The sequence below is a fragment of the Pseudochaenichthys georgianus genome, chromosome 5 (genome assembly GCF_902827115.2).
Source record: "Pseudochaenichthys georgianus chromosome 5, fPseGeo1.2, whole genome shotgun sequence".
Taxonomy (NCBI): domain Eukaryota; kingdom Metazoa; phylum Chordata; class Actinopteri; order Perciformes; family Channichthyidae; genus Pseudochaenichthys; species Pseudochaenichthys georgianus.
Window position 1 is genome coordinate 20802201 of NC_047507.1, and position 17041 is coordinate 20819241.

Genomic DNA, 17041 nt, shown 5'->3' on the forward strand with positions numbered 1-17041 from the left:
AAAGGTATTCAATAAATGTAGTGGAGTAAAAGTACACAATTTACCTCTGAATTGTAGTGGAGTAGGCCTAGGCCTAGTAGGCTACAAAGTAGCATAACATGTGCGCTATAATAAATGCAAGGAATTATTATTATTATTATTATTAAATACCATACGTAAATACCATAGACTGGTAAATACAACATTTTACTGACATTACAAGTACAACACAAGTACATTACCTGAGTAAATCTACTTCGTTACTTTATACCACTGTATATTTATATGTTTTTATAATTATCATTTATGTTTTCACTATTACATTTTTCGAATCCACCGCCTCACAGCGGAAGTCGTCAAATGACGCAGGAAGAGGCGCCAGCGGGACTTTGATTTCAGATTTATCATCGTAACACTAAAACTAAAAGTTTTGTGCATTTCTTAAATAGCTGTTTCTTTCTGTTTACCAGACATGGCCGTAAATGTTGAAGCAGATTTACCACCTGGAGTTGCATGTCTGAAAGTAAGTTGTATATTTATTTACAAACCTTTTGCTTACTTGACCGTTAGCTGTAAAAGCTAAATGAAACCCTCATCATATGAACTTAAACGGACGATAACTATCGATTGGCGTTACAATTCTGAAGCTTTTAAAAATACAAAACACATATAACTTCTATACACCCACTTATTTTACCTACAATTAACTACACATATTTGCTAACTTAACATGGGCTAACAACATTAGCTACGTTGGCCATACAATGTTCGCTTTAATACTGTAACAGATTTGTAATTTGAAAAATGCCACTGAAGTAACGTCACGTTAAATGTTTAGTAACTAACGTTAATATTGACCATGAACGAACCCTTTCCATCCAGACTGTCCGATCTGTTTTAACTTCAACTCTGGTTACGTTTACCTAAACACGAAACAAACCAAAGGATTACCTAAATTTGCTTAACGTTAGTTATTGGGTCATATTTAGTAAATTAGATGTATGTTATTTCGGCTGTAGCTTACAATATGAAATACGACCCCTCACAAAAAGTGTAGGTTAGCTGTTGTAGGTGGAAGAAGTACTCAGATCTGGTTTTCAAGTTTATTATATTTCACATAATTAATCCCAAAAATCACGTATCTCAGATACAATGTACAGCCTAGAGCAGTGGTTCCCAACCTTTTTTGAGTACTGTACCCCCAAAGCATTTCAAGCCAACCTAAAGTACCCCCTACTACGCAATCAATCGTGGTGATATTGTGTGTGTGTGTGTGTGTGTGTGTGTGTGTGTGTGTGTAGATGTGTGTGGATGAGTGTGTGTGTGTGTGTGTGTGGATGACCTGGATAAAGTCACATGGTCACACAGGTTGGCAGTTTATTGAAGTAAAGCTTTAGTTCTGAGCTAAGGTGAAACCTGGGAGTGGAAGAAGGAGAGAAGTGACGAGGAGAGATAGAGAAGAGGGGGATATTTTTGTCTGTGTGACCCAATGCGACAATTAATGTGACACTTAAATCATATTCAATCATAACTAATCATATACATTATAATAGCCATTGTTTAAAGACTTAAAAAAAAAAGTAAGGTAACTCACCAATTAATATGACACTTGAGCCTGTTTCTCCCTCATCAGTTTTGTGAGTCTGGGGGAGATTGTTGCAACAGATGTGACCAGGTTATTCTCCAAGTTGAGTCTGTTCCTGTGTTTAGTCTTGATGTGGGTCATGGCGGAGAATGTCACCTCACACAGGTATGTGGACCCAAAAGGCAACAGTTAATTCAGGGCATGTTTCCCCAATTCAGGATACTCCTTCTCCACACCAGACCAGAACTGTGTCAGTGGTGTGCTTGAGTACCTCATCTTCAGGCTCCTATCTGAGGACACATTTATGAGGTCTTCTTGCAGTCTGGCGGGAATGCTGCTGTTAATGCACGTCACAAATGGATTACGCACCCAGTCCAGTGTGGATGACTTGTTGTCAATATCAGGGAAGTAGGAGTTGAACTCATTCTTGAGCTTGGGCGAATGTGTGTGTACTATTTTCACAATTGGAGCTCTGTCACATTCACCAGTAGCAATGTATGCGTTCAGCTGCAGGAAACAACTTGTATCCCCTTTTTCACATTTGCTCTGCCAGAGCTTGATCTTCTCAATGAATCCACACACTTTGTCATACAAGCTAAGAACATTTGTGTCTTTACCTTGAAGAGAGAGATTCAGCTGGTTGAGTTTGCTGAAAATATCAGAGAGGTATCCCAGCCGAGCTACCCAGTCAGCGTCGTCGAACATAGCCACAAGTGGGTGTGTGTGCTCCGACAGAAATGCCCTCACTTCATTGCGTAGCTCGAACAGCCGCTGTAACGTCTTCCCTCGGGATAACCAGCGGACGTCAGTGTGAAGCAGGAGCTGTTTATGTTCTGACCCACCGTCTTCACAAAGTGACTGAAACAGTCTATGATTCAAAGGCCTGGACTCTATGAAGTTGATCCCTTTTACGGCATCATTCAAAACATCGTTTAACTCTGGACTCATTCTCTTGCTAGCTAATGCTTCTCGGTGAATCATGCAGTGCGTCCATGTAACGTCAGGGTTTATCTTTTTTTATGTGGGCCATTAATCCATTTACTCTGCCGGTCATCGCCGTCTGTGCACACATGAGAGCAGGATTTCCAATCCAGCTTGTGTTGAGAGAAAAAATTGTCAATAACGTTAAAAACGTCCTGTCCGGTAGTTCTCCCCGTGAGTTTCTTGCAAAACAGAATGTGCTCGTTCATCTCCAAAGTGTCTTTGTAATGCACAAACGCAATCAGTTGTGCTTCCCCACTGACATCCGTTGATTCGTCCAACTGCAAAGCGAACGTACCAGACGCTTTACATTTTTCCACCACTTGGTCAATAATGTCAATTCCCATGTCGTCGATCCGATGGCACACAGTATTATTTGACAACGGCACTTTCTTCAGGACATCAGCTGCTTTCTTATCGAGCATAGTTTCTGCGAGAATTATAGCAGCAGGCAAGATTAGCTCTTCGGCTATGGTAAATGGCTTTTTCGATTTAGCAACGAGTAGTGACACGGCATAAGATGCCTCCAAGGCCTTGGTTGAGACCGATGTCACTTTCTTTAGTTTTTCTTGGCTTCCCTTAAATTCAGCCAGCTTTTGGTGGAAAAACTCTGCAGGCTTACCCACACAGGCGGGATGTCTAGTACTAAGGTGCCGATGTAAATGGGATGGTTTCATGCTATTATTAGAAAGCACGTCGCCACAGATGAAACACATTGGCTGCGGTGGCTCTGTAGTTGTGACCGTAAACCCGGAGAGCACATAATGTTCACCAAACTGACGATTCTTCACCTTCTCTGTTTTCATTTTCTTGAGAACGGGTTCTCCTGATTCAGCAGTATCACCTGTGCTGTTGTTTCTGGATGAACCAGCTCGACTCAGCCATTGATCCATAATGATTATGTTAACAGAAATGTTGATCTCAATAAACACCAGCGCATTCACTTGATAGGATGTTGATATTTTGCTAGCTAGCAAGAAAACCAGCGCGCCACTACAATGATGATGACGATGTAACACCTGACAGTCCGGCGGGAAGCTGAACGCCGCGCCAATAATAATATATAGCCAGCAAATTATTGCTTAATTTGAATGCCCCTAATTTTGGTTACATTATTACAGATTATGCATTATTCATTATTTGGGTACAGTTTTCCTGTAAAAAATCTTTTCACGTGCCCCCTGGGGACCACCCACGTACCACTAGGGGTACGCGTACCCCCGGTTGGGAAACACTGGCCTAGAGAACAGAACAGTCATTCTTCAGAGATGAGAGCTGTTGTTGGGACCTGGACTTCTCTCGGACTGGAGGCTGGCTGAATAGAGGGAGGTTTTTCCTTTTGATGGGACCTTTGATGGGCTTTGTCTGTTTGACCAGGCGCTCACTGACATACAGTGGACGAAATAATATAAATATAATTTGATCTCTTGCAGATGTTGTAAGTTTGCTCACTTACAAATAAATTAACAGTCTATAATTGTAATGGTAGGTTATGTTATCAGTGAGAGTAAGAATATCAAAAATAAAATCCAGAAATGGACATTTATATAAAATATAAATTTTTTGATATGCATTTAACTGTGGGAAATAAGTATTTGATCCTTGCAAAACATGTCTTAGTACTTGGTGGAGAAACCCTTGTTGGACAGACAGAGGTCAGACGCTTCTTGCAGTTGGTCTTGGTCCTGAAGATCTGTGTGTATGATACCTTTAACTTATTGTAAGTAACGCTTGTACGTCACTAACGCTTGTACGTCACTAACTTTGGTTCATAAACTAATGTTTAGCACTACAGAGAAATACCAGGAATCCACTCTAACGCGAGGCGTTGCAGAGGCGCTGGGCAGGAAGTGGAACGGTGACAGCATCCGGCCCATCCTCAAAATAAACACATTTTGCAGACCCTATCCCTCCGTAGTCTTTCAAGTAGGAGGAGAAATGCCAGCGTTCTCCGGTTTACAGGCACTGTGTCAATTATATATATAGAATAATTATGATGATGAATGCATTTTTTTACCACTAAAATACAGCAACACTTCTTTGATTCGTGTCGTTTATAACTGGGATATTACAATTATTATTAACTTTGTCTGTACAAAGTAGCCTTTGCAGGAAATATGCCCAAATCAACAAAAACTGCGAGCCGGCAGGCAAGACGCTCCGCTTCTGAAATGCTTCTGAAACGCGCCCGGTAGGGTATGACGCCGGAGGAGGCCGGACCAAAACCGTGGCGCAGCCGTGACGCGACGCAGACAGACCCGGTGGAATCGAGGGGTAACGGCCGGTCCACACAGCGGCGTGCGTTGAAGCTTCAACGTTTCTGCCCATTCACTTTGAATGGGGTGATGTCGCGCTTTGCCGAACTGCATTGTGGTTCCGTCGCTTCGCTTTGCTCGCCTGCTCGCTTCAAAAGTTGAGCAATGTTCAACTTTTGAAGCTTCGACGGAAGCGTCAGCCAAGCAAATCATATGCCAGTACAAGCTCTAGCCAATCAAACCGCGTGCTTGTGTGTCCGGGGCGGGGGGTTCATTTGATTGGTTGTTGGTCGAGTTTCAGACACGCCCGCCGGCAAGCTTCAACGCACGCCGTCGTGTGGACGCTGCGTAAGGGCCTACCTACATGTGAAACATATTTTTAAAAAAAGAAGCTATTATCGGGTTGTTTCCAGTTTGCTAATAGTTGTGCTGATCCCTGTAGTTTTTCTTATCTGCAGAATGTGGATGCCCTTCTTCGGTGTCCTATTTGCTTTGACTTTCTCAACATTTCAATGATGACGAAATGCTCTCACAACTGTAAGTACAAAGTTGTAGCTATGGTACTATGATAAGAAGCAAACCACTGAGAACATGAATGTAAGACCATTGACTGACTTTTTGAAGATTTTAAATGGTTCAAGTTTATTTTAAATGGGTGTATCTTTGCTTGCACATAGATGCTTAGAATGTACATGCCTTTTTATTCCAGAATTTAGCATTCTGTCAAATATGAGAGCACTATTTGGCTGGAGGTACTCAAATGAGCAGCTATGATAAAACCACACTAGACCCTCCTCTTATGAGTATTGAATACAATTGTGCCCTTCAGATGTATTGTATTTATGTGTATTGTAAACATTATATTGTATAACAAGAATTGTCACTAAATACCAACTTTTGATTCTCTACCTGATGTCTAACGGACTAATTCTTAACGCACTGTATTTTTACATTTCATTTTACAGTTTGCTCCTTATGCATCAGGAAACGTCTTTGCTATAAGATGCAGTGTCCTGTTTGCAATGCAGTAAGTATGAACTTGACTTGGATGCATAATTATTATGCCTCAAATACATTTGCATAGTCATCATGGTCGTTCCCTTGATGAAAGATTACAGACCTGTAATTAGTTGTATGAATTTGATAAATGAGACAAATCCTTATTTACTTGCTTCTTCTTCTCCTTTCAGCAAGCAACAGAGCAAGATCTAAGAACCAACCGTTTATTGGACGAGCTGGTTGTTAACTTCCAGGCTGCAAGGTAACCATACAACACATTATAAAAGGACACCAGTAAGCTGTCTGTAAATACAGAGAGTGTACCCTGCATCATTGGTAGCCAGTTTTTCAAAACAGTAAAGCCTGTTTTGGTTTTGTTTAACAGTATTGTTTGGAGTCCACATAAAAGCTACGCAAACATTAATAAATTATGCTTGGGTCACTAAATTACCTTTTTTGGCACTTTAATTATCTTTAAGCACTGTTACATCCAACTGTTTGTTTGGCCTTTTGCACACAAGCTCAGATAGAAAACAAGGATATAAGCAATTCCTGTTGTTAATACCATCTACAGCAAACAATAGTTCTTACAGTTATTGTTAATATTTGCCCTCAGAGGTGGATCAACAGAATAATAGAAATGGCACAGCAGGAAATACAACTTACTCCACAATCCATGAAAAACCTCTTCCCCATGAACACAGGTGCACTGCCTGAGCGTCCCTCTGTCTATATCGTCATGGTTCATAGGACTGAAGAGAGAAACGATTACTCTGGTGATTTCAGGGGATCTCATTGTTATTGAAAAGATTACAATATGTCCACAAGGGAACCAATTTCTTTTTATTGCAATTTACCAGCATTAGAGAAACACTTATAATTGCCTTCCAAAAATCCTCTTCAGATTTAGGGATTTTCTTTAAATCAAATGGGGATTTGGTTTTCATCAGCTGAGGCCACTAAAGCTTGTCCTTGTATTGCTCTTCTGTGTGCTGTGTAGCACTCGGTCTGATATTCTTTCATTACAGCAGGATGTAGGCATAGGAAGCGGTGTCCTGAGCTGGTCAAAGAAAATGTCTTTGTTCTTTGAATTTGAGTTGTTGTTTTCTTTCCATTGACACTGCGTAGGGAATCATGTCCTTTTAACTTGATCACATGGTGGCAACTTGCACTCATTGGTTTGTCTTAGGCAGACTGATACATTTTGGTTCAAGTTGATACATGAGATTAATTATCCCTGCTAGTTTGGGATCCTAACATATTTCTCTTCCTATCATTCACACTCTGTATCACTGTTAGTCTACTTTCTGTATCAATTAAGACATACAAATACAAGAGTAAACCAGAAGTAAAACACATAAACATCTCCTTAAAAATGTCTTCTTTGCTTTAGTCTAGCTATTTCAGGAACAGAAAACATTTTATAAACATACCTTTTATGGGCAATCCCTGTTTAAGGTGGACTTTTTGCACCTGCCATGTAAAATAGATGATAGTAAACCCCCTTGACTTAACTGGCTCATTTTCTGTTCATCAGTTGGCATTGATCCTGGAAAAAAATCAGCCAAATCATTTCTTCAAGTGCTGTTATCAGTCAGTAAGCTTGTCCCTTCTATCAATCACCTCAATGTTATAATCAACACTCTGAAGGTCTCCGTTCAAACTGTAGACTTTGTGATTGTCATCACTGTTATGAATGAGTAGCTAACACAGCTGCTCTTTCACCCGGATTTTAATTTCCTGTTCCTGTCTAGCTTTGAGCGCCTGAAAACATGGTTTTCCTTGTTGGGTGACTTTGTCATTGAGTATTGTTGTCTCAAACATACTTGTTTAGGAAAAGTTCATTTGCTAAATATATTACAATTTAAAACCTTTTTTCATAGATTTTTATGAAACTCTTAATGAGATTTTTGACCTGTGTAAAAATGTGCCTGTACAGAATCATACAGGAAAAACATATTTAGATAACCCCAGCATCTGTCAATACAGTTGCTATGTTTCCTGATGTTGGTTCAAAGGGTTTGTGGATTGTTTCTTTCATTGGGCCACTAAACCTTCTCACCGTAAAACATTGTGGAAGCTGTTTGCTAACGGCACTAATTTACTGCCATTAAACTAGATGCCAATTTCTTTAATCAAGTTTTTAGCTCTTACTGCACTGCTACACATTAATGCATATGACTGCAGTACCCAATTACCTTGCCGTTTCTCCTCATTCAGTGAATCTATTTTCATGGATATAAATGGACTTCTCAAAAGATGCAGTCTATTTCATTTGAATCTTTCTTAATTTGAATTTGTTTTCATATAATTGTCATAGTAGTACTGTTCGTTTTAAATTAAATAATTCGCTTCAATAGTGTTTAATTATTAGTGAGATATTGTAATACATGTGGACAAACTAATCATAGAATGAGATTGGCAATCCACAGAGGCCACCCAAAGGACTGGGGTCAATACGTTTGTGTGTAAGTCACTAACTCCAAAAGTGCCATGGTTGCTATTCTTGCTCCCAGTCCCAATTATAAAAGATTATTCTTCACATTGTAGAGGGAATCAATGTCTGGGGACAATTTGAGGTTCAATTAGAGTATGTAAATGAAGTAGATGCTATTGTCTTTCTTGCTCTTTTGTTCACTACAGACTAGGGATGTGCATCTCCATCACTGAGGCCGATGCGATGCGCATCTCGATACGTTGCCACGATACGATACATTAACGATACATTTGAAACACCAGGCGATGCGATGCGATACGATACGATTCACCCCTGTTGCGATACAGTTCGATACGATTTGATTCAACATTATGCGATACGATGCGATTCAACACTATGCAAAAATAATGATACTTCAATACGACAGAGGATTTTTGTTTTATTCCTTATATGCAGCAAATCATACATTAACAAAAAAGTGCTTGACATATTTGGTACTGCACATCTCATCATGCCGTTTATTTTTTTTCCTTTAAAAGCTCTCCAGAGTACAGTACCATGTTATAACACCTCACAGTTAAACAATGTAAGGATGCATTGCTCATGATTAACAATGTGCAAATAACAGCTACCATAGTGCAATGCCCATACAGCTGCCAGCCTGATGTGCTTAACACTCATCCAGAGGCTGACTCACCAGAGAGCAGAAAGCAGTGGGTTCTATATGAACAATAAAGAATACAAATAACCTTTCACAAACAGGTATTTCATAACTGCTTACAGTAAGGAAGACATTTAAATTATTATTGGCCTTCACAGGCTGCTGTAAACTAAACACCTCTCTCTGACAGAACACCTCACTGAGTGATTTAACTCATAGTCTAATTTTCAGGTTTCTCTTTTCAGCCGCAGACCCCATGTCGCCTCTTTATGTGCGTCGCTAAGTTCCTCGTACTACTTGTGTACTTTAAAGCGGCTCGGCATCGTTAACAATTTGCGAGCAATTTTTCAAGTTGACTGTAGTATATAGTGCCGCGCACATATACCATCAGGACGTTACTGATGGGGTGCGGCTGCGGAGTGATACTGTGTTTATGCAAGCCCGCATCTAGGACGGATCTATGTATCATGGCTGTAGACCTGTTAAGTAATAAAGATACCTCATACAAAGGTCTACGGATACCTTATTACTCTCCATGACCTGCGGTCAACTATATAGCATAAAGGACTATTACACCGTCTTTCTTGAACAATCCGAAGTGTTGCCAAACGTTTGATTTGTAGGTATTTTTCGGTGCGCTGTGTTTCTCTTTCTCCTCAATTTCCGTGTGTGTTGATAACTGAGACTCTCGGCCTCCGTAGTGGCGAAGCAAATATCAAAGATCGTCTCTGCTGAGCGTTGACAAGATGAGGGGATTTTATATGAATGAATCCGTTTTTTACCGATTCAAAGACGCTACGCAATCGATGCATTGCGAGTTCAACCCGGTTCAACCCAAACTGTAGCCGATGTGCACTCTTTCAACCGGTGCACTCGCATCTTGAACGTTTATGCCGGTGCACCGATGCGAATCGGTGAATCTTAACATCTCTACTACAGACCTGGACCTGTATGATCAATGAGACATCAAACTAAAGGCTTAGTCTTCGGATTCCTTTCTCTTAAACAGTATCCCGCTCAAATAGTGAATATTGATGTGTTTCCAAAGGTGAAAATGTCTACTTCAATCAGGAGAGACAAGTTTTCTTTTGATATAACTATATATATTTATTGCCGGGAATACACAGATGCATGTAACGGTGTTTGGCAATTAGACCCTGTTCGGGAGGGGAAAAACCGAACCGATGAATCCCCCTGGGGTCTAGACACTGGTGGTGGTGGAGGCGTGAAGGGATCGATGGTTGTCGGTCTGAAAAGGAGTGGTTTATCTTGACCCTAAATTTGGAAGAAGGGAAGGTGGAAGGGGTGGAGGAGGCCTGCGTTGAGTCGTCTGAAATGACAACTGTGAGGAATGGGAGAGAGCAGATTTAAAGGTTTAGCAATGCATAGGCTTGTGGGAATAGAGGCAAAGTGATTAGCTGGGGAGTGACGCCCCCGATCACTGATTGAGAGGAGAGAGAGTAGTAACATGGGAATATGTGAATGAATGAGTAAAGACGGTCTTCCTGGTTGAACTTGCGCTAAGCTTAATTTGTTACAGATTTGTAATGCTTTTTTTCCCGTCTCATTCATTGATAATTGATAATGTTCAAACGCATTGGTTTGCAATTTCTTTCTTAAATCCCGGAAACGAGGTGGCTTATTATTTATGAATGGCCTAAGTCTCCTTCCTCCTGCTAAATAATGAATTGTGGATACTATCAGTTTGAACTGTCATGTGTTGTTAAATCAGCTCCAGCTCTTTCATTTCCACCTAAAATCCCACGTTACATTTTATTTCTGAGGGGGAGTGATAGAATGTTTATTTTACGGTGCCAATGCTAGAACAAGGCAATAACAATGGAACGGCTCAAAGTTGTTCAATCTTTCTGTTGGTATTTCCATTACCTACCTTGTCTTAATGGACCAGGCAGAAAAGCTCGAGGTATATCTTGATTTGTATTGCTTGATAAAAAGGAACTTTTAAGCCACTTGAAATTGAATTAGTATGGTGATATAAAGATGTCTTTGGTTGGTAGTGTTTTTATCACCTGGCTGTAGCAAAGCATAGCTGCTTGTCCCCATTATTTAGAATCAGAAACAGGTTTATTACCAGGTAGGTTTACACGTACGAGGAATTTGACTTGGTGTCATGGTGCATAAAACAAGAATTAAAAACACAGGTAGAGAACTAGAAAATATTAAAAATAATTAAAAATATATAGTAAAATATAACAGTATTTACATTGCAATGGAATGAAATAGAGGAATAACATATGGAATACAAATCAGCTGTAATACAAAGTAATGTTGTACATTGTGTGCATTAATGTAAAGACAAGTTTTTAGAGACAAGTCGGAAAATTGAATTCAGACGAAGATGTTACAAAATGATCATGCGTCATGGTATTGTAATAAACAACTGTCACACATAACTACAATGCAATGCTTCAGAATGCTGTAATGTAGAATGATTTGAAATACTCAGGTTGTTTGAGTAAGAGTGCAGTTCTCATTTAAAGTAAACGGATGCCAAACTGAAACTTTTAAAGAGGGATTTTGGTACTTTTTCATATACTTGTTTTGCTTACCTTCTTAGTAGTATCTGCTACAAATAATTTGCTGCAATACCAATGTTTGTGCAGAGATCAGTAATAGTTAAACATGGCTGAATGCAGTGTTACAAATAAATGGTAGAGGGAAAGCATACTACTTCAATAGGAACAGAGCAGATGTTTTCACATAACATATGTGCAAATCGGTTCTGCCACGTCTGTGTGTGTGTGTGTGTGTGTGTGTGTGTGTGTGTGTGTGTGTGTGTGTGTGTGTGTGTGTGTGTGTGTGTGTGTGTGTGTGTGTGTGTGTGTGTGTGTGTGTGTGTGTGTGTGTGTGTGTGTGTGTGTGTGTGTGTGTGTGTGTGTGTGTGTGTGTGTGTGTGTGTGTGTGTGTGTGTGTGTGTGTGTGTGTGTGTGTGTGTGAAACTGCTCTAATGGGGACAGTAAGCACAAATAAGTTCTAGATATAGAAAGCAGAACATTACACACCTCATTGGTTCCATTCTAGTGCAGAGTAATGGCCTAGCTACAATTTGTTTGCTTTCCTCATTTCCAGGAGTGTAGCCAAACTGCCCACTTTTTCTCACTGTAGAAAAGCAGCGAGATAATTGAGCAGGTGCAGTCTAACGTCAAAGAGCTTATTTTACTGTCTCCAGTGTTCATTGGCTCTTCTCATTTTAATGAGCTCAATATGTTTTTTAAGAGAGCCATAACTGCTGTACCTTATACTCAATGTAATGATACACTTGTGTCTGTGATGAATGTGCATTCGTTTTACTTTACTTTGCCTTTTCTTCTTCTTTCCAGGCAGCAGTTGTCAAAAGCACATTTTGACACTTCTCCAATATCCCCAAATGCCCCAGCTTCAGCTGTCGAATGCAGAACTCCCAAACAGAGGGGCCAGAAGTGTAACAGTGCTGTTTTGAGTAACTTTTTCCAAAAGATGCCTAAAACATCTCCCGCCAAAAAAAACCGGCACGATGCTTCTGATTCTCAGTTAACTCGGCGGGGGAAAATACAGACTGTACGCACCGACAATGCAAATGACGCTGACCTACATTCAGAAAATGCACGACTTCCAGTGGTTGTGAAGGAAGAGCTGAATGATGATGATGATGAGGAGGAGTCATCTATCCAGAAATTGATGTCAGTCAAACAGGAGGCTGCAGGAGTCCCGCACAGTATCAGCACCGGGCATGCAATGGCACATTCCTCGTCACTATCGAAAGACATAAAGCCCGTAATCAAAGGTGAAGCCTTTCTACCTGTAGATGAAGAGCGCTGCATCATCCAGTGTGACTCACCCTATCTAGTTAGCTTCTTAACTGACTCCCAAATACACAGTCTTACTTAATATGACCACAACGATGGAAGAGCTGTTTGGTAATTATTGTATTAGATCAGTTGTATACCGTAACATGAGCAGAAGAGACGACAGAACAATTTGATGATGCCACATACTACATGGGAATAATGTAAAAGCTGATGTCATTTACTGTGACCCTATTTATGGATTACATTCACTTTTCAATTAAGAAATGTGTCTCGTGTGTACAAAGCAGGCGAAACAAGGCCTATGTCTTAACTTGATGGTCAACACAACTTTTTAAAGCTAATTATCCAATCATTATACAACATTTACATTCTTCATACAAAAAACAGTAAAGGTTACCTTTAGTTTTAATGTTGTTTGACCTCTGCGTTCTATACCTGGTTAGGATTTCCAGAGTAGTGGGTTTTATCGATATGCAGTTTTGTGAGCATTCTCTGAATCCATTACTTGCCCACTACTCTTGCTTCTATTTAAAAAGAAAACTCCTTTTAATACATTCCTGCTTAAAGCCATTACACTGAAGAATAACCATCTTTACTTTTGTGTAAGTCATTTTCGTGTGTTTGCATACAGAACTTAGAAAGGGTCCGTTTGGTGCAATCCTTAAAAATCATTGGAATCGGAATGTATCTGATATGGATTTAAAATGTTTTCTTTTTTTTCTAACTGAGCTGCTTGTAATATCTTTACCATTTTGTTTTTCAGTGGAGTGCCCTGTGTGCTCTGTAAGTGTGCCGCAACAGTTTATCAACCAGCATCTGGACACGTGTCTGACCAGTGGAGACAGGAAGGAAAGCATGAGGAGGTAAAATACCTAGCTGAACACTTAAAGGTCACATGTCATGGCCATTTCCACTGATCATAATTCCATCCATTGTTGAGGTCTACTAGAATAGATTTATACTGTGCAATTTTCCAAACTCACATTGTTTGGCATACAGCATCTCTGTAAACTACGTGTATTCATTCTCTCCACTAAACGGCTCGTTGCAGCTCTTGCCCCCCCCTCCCTGTGAGCCCAGTGAGCTCCGATTGACCAATCCACGGACTTCCTCACACACACACTCTATGCAGGCAGCTCAGCTGATTTCTCCTCCCTGCTGCAGGCTGATAACAGTTGGGGTCGCGGCGAAATTCTCTCTGCAGACCCATTCTCACAGCGTTTATCAACCTTTTTCTTACTCAATATCAAGCCACACTTATTGTTCGCTAAACAAGGAAATCACACCTCCACGGAGCTCAGCGCGATTCACAACGTCCGATTGTTTCACGTTGTGAATCGTGCTAAGTTCCGTGGAGGTGTTGTTCCTTGTTTAGCGATACACAGCCAAACTCATCCTGAGCACACACAAAGTCACAGCCGAAGTAAAAACAATAAGTGTGGCTTGATATTGAGTAAGAAAAAGGTTGATAAACGCTGTGAGAATGGGTCTGCAGAGAGAATTTCGCCGCGATCCCAACTGTCTTATCAGCCTGCAGCCAGGGAGGAGAAATCAGCTGAGCTGCATGCACTGAGTGTGTGAGGAAGTCCGTGGATTGGTCAATTTGGACCAATCAGCAGAAGAAGTGACGTAGCACGGTGCAGCCACGGCACACGGGGCAGGAAGTAAACAATGGAAACTGAGAAATCTCCAACGAGGCGTTTTGGGGAGTTCTTCTCTGTGTTAGAGTTTACTCGCTACAGGGTGTACTTTGAGGGTTTTGACTCTGCACACCGTTTACATGCATAAAAAGCTTCATAACACACAAGGGGATGGGCAATAACCGGAAAAGCATGACATGGGACCTTTTAAGCAAAAGCTATCTTCCGCTGTAATGCTCTATCGTCTCTATTTGTCAAACAAAAGACATTTTTAAGATTTTTGAAAATTAGAATGATGAGAGAGGTGTAAAGGTTTGCACTGATCTTATCAAGATGCCATGTCACAATTACTAAAAAACATATAAAGATCTATTTATGTATTGTATGAGTGTTTAGACTGGATCTACTTGCACATGTAGTGGCGTTAGATTGCATCGCAAAAATGTAAAAAGGAAAACTACTTTTTCAGGATTGATGAGGCTACACCAGCAGTTTTCCCTTACTTCCAGTATACAGTATATGCCAGACTATGTACTTTAAATGTCCTGAATCTACAGTTTGTATATTCCTTTTGGTATAAAGAGATGACACTTGATTTTGTGTCTCAGTGTAAAATTATATATATTGCTAAGTATTGGACTGTCACTTCAAGGTTACAAATTTATTAGACTGCGTCTGTGACATAATTTGAGAAACTGATCCTTGTCAGTGGCCTTTAAACATTATCCAAGATGTCCATGCATCATATAAGAGGTTCTGCCATACTGTAGGTGATTTTTGAAGCAGTGCAAAATACTTGATCTGGAGCAAACCTTCAGGTCACAATGAGTTGCTGAAGTTTTTATATTCTGGTCATATCTAACCAGCCTGCATGAGGGGGATTCCCCTTGATACCAACCTTAATAACTTGCACTAAATGTCTTAAATTCAAGACAAAGCAGGGCTCGACATTATAAATGGCCCGCTGGCCCGGAAGCACTATTTAGACCCCCCGGGCCAGCATAACGTACTTTCCACTTGCCCCCTCGCCCACTAAAAATATTGCTTTAAAAAAAAAAATGGTCCTGTGGTATTGGTAGTTTGACTAGCAATTGTGTTAAATTGTTTCGTTTATTAACGCTACAACATAGCGTTTCGTGAGTCGGTTGCTGTTCTTGGGTGAAAAGCAAACAGCTGTTTGCTGCGGAGTGCAGCGGGAGCGCGCTCCTTCACTACAGACTATCGCGCCACCTAACCATTCTTTCTTTCTTTCTTTCTTTCAGTCTTTATTTCGAACAGATTAAAAAATAACAAATAACAAATGTGAAAAACAGAATACCGTATTGTTATAATACAGTATTTATCCACATTCATAGTAATAATGTGTATATTCAACAAAAAAATGTCTTCATATTAATAATAATAATAATTATTAATTCGCCAAAATGTTTTTAATACCAGCGGTAACCGGCCAAGCGCCAGGCAAAAAACAATCTTCAAATAAAAGAAAGTCACCGGAGGAGTTAAAGGAGAGTGACCGGGAGCATGAGAAGAAGAGGGAGAGAAAGTTTCAGCCAGCTTGATCGATGGAGTTGGCTTCTAGTGGTGCAGTGACGCGTCCTAAAACCCTTTTATAATCTATCGATTCGATTTATGATTCAAAAATTATAAGAGTAGGGTAGACATATGGATATTATCCGGCTGAACAAAACGTGCATTTATCAAACGGGTTTGTTTTCCACATACCTTATTTCCAGCCATTTTCCAAAACCCTGTGGAGAAATCACATTGCTTTTTTGTGGAGGGAACCAGCAGCTTACTTCCTGGTTTTAGGACGCGTCACTGGCTGCACCTCTCAATATGATGCCAGTATAAACAAGGTCTTCTGTCGACTCTGTACATCAATGCCGACCTATGCTGACAAGTAAGTGAAGAGTAGACAATATAAAGGTATTGGTGAAATGTCCCAGCAGTTTAGGATAATGAAGGTTCTAATCTAATCTACTACATAGCCATTACATTTCTTTTCTTTTTTGTGACCAACTTTTGATTGTTGTTTTTTTTTTTTTTTGCCCTCACAAAAGGGACTTATACAGATACAAATGATATAGACAATACAAAAAGAAAAAATAAAGAAAGAAAAAAAAAATATATATAGGGAATCCCTTTCCCATGCCACCCCGTCCCCCCCTCTTCCCACCCATCTTGCCATTTCACAGAAAATCCTACCTGATGTTTTTTAGCAATCGTCTGAGTTCATCTATATATTATATATATATTATATATATATTATAGCATAACAATTTATCCACATAAAATACATTCATTCCTTTTCTTTTCTTTTTTCCACATAACATTTCATCTGTTTAAGCTGAATTGCGATTAACTCCTAATAACCCACAATTGCACCAAGGTGTGCGTATATGTACAATCATCATTTACATGAATGATATTACCCGATCAGCAGCTCTTTGAATAGCCTCTAATGTTTCCCCCTTAGCCTTATTAGCAGAAGCGATTGACAGCTCTGAAATTAGTAGGTCATGGAAGGATGATATCCATTGCTTAATAAATAAAGTATGTGGGGGTTTCCATCGTATTACTATTATTTTTTTGGCTTTTAGACCAGCGAAAAGCACCCTTTTCTGATGTTTCTGTAGATCAAGAGAAGAATCATCATTCAACAATACAATATTTGGGAGACAGGGTATGTGAA

The 17041-nt window shown here is 40.0% G+C and overlaps 1 protein-coding gene across 3 annotated transcripts in view; it reads left to right on the forward strand.

The window, feature by feature from the left end:
* The first annotated feature begins 330 nt into the window (after positions 1–330).
* The window catches only part of rad18 (RAD18 E3 ubiquitin protein ligase), a 51716-nt gene continuing 35005 nt past the window's right edge, over positions 331–17041 (forward strand). For 2 of the 3 annotated variants that reach the window (XM_034084156.1, XM_034084158.1), the window contains exons 1-6: positions 331–502; positions 5259–5337; positions 5766–5827; positions 5991–6061; positions 12239–12681; positions 13470–13569. In XM_034084156.1, the coding sequence (XP_033940047.1) occupies positions 452–502; positions 5259–5337; positions 5766–5827; positions 5991–6061; positions 12239–12681; positions 13470–13569 (806 nt within the window). In that variant the 5' untranslated portion in view covers positions 331–451. Of the gene's footprint in view, positions 503–5242; positions 5338–5765; positions 5828–5990; positions 6062–12238; positions 12682–13469; positions 13570–17041 lie in introns of all 3 variants that reach the window. The other variant, XM_034084157.1, reaches the window with a different exon arrangement.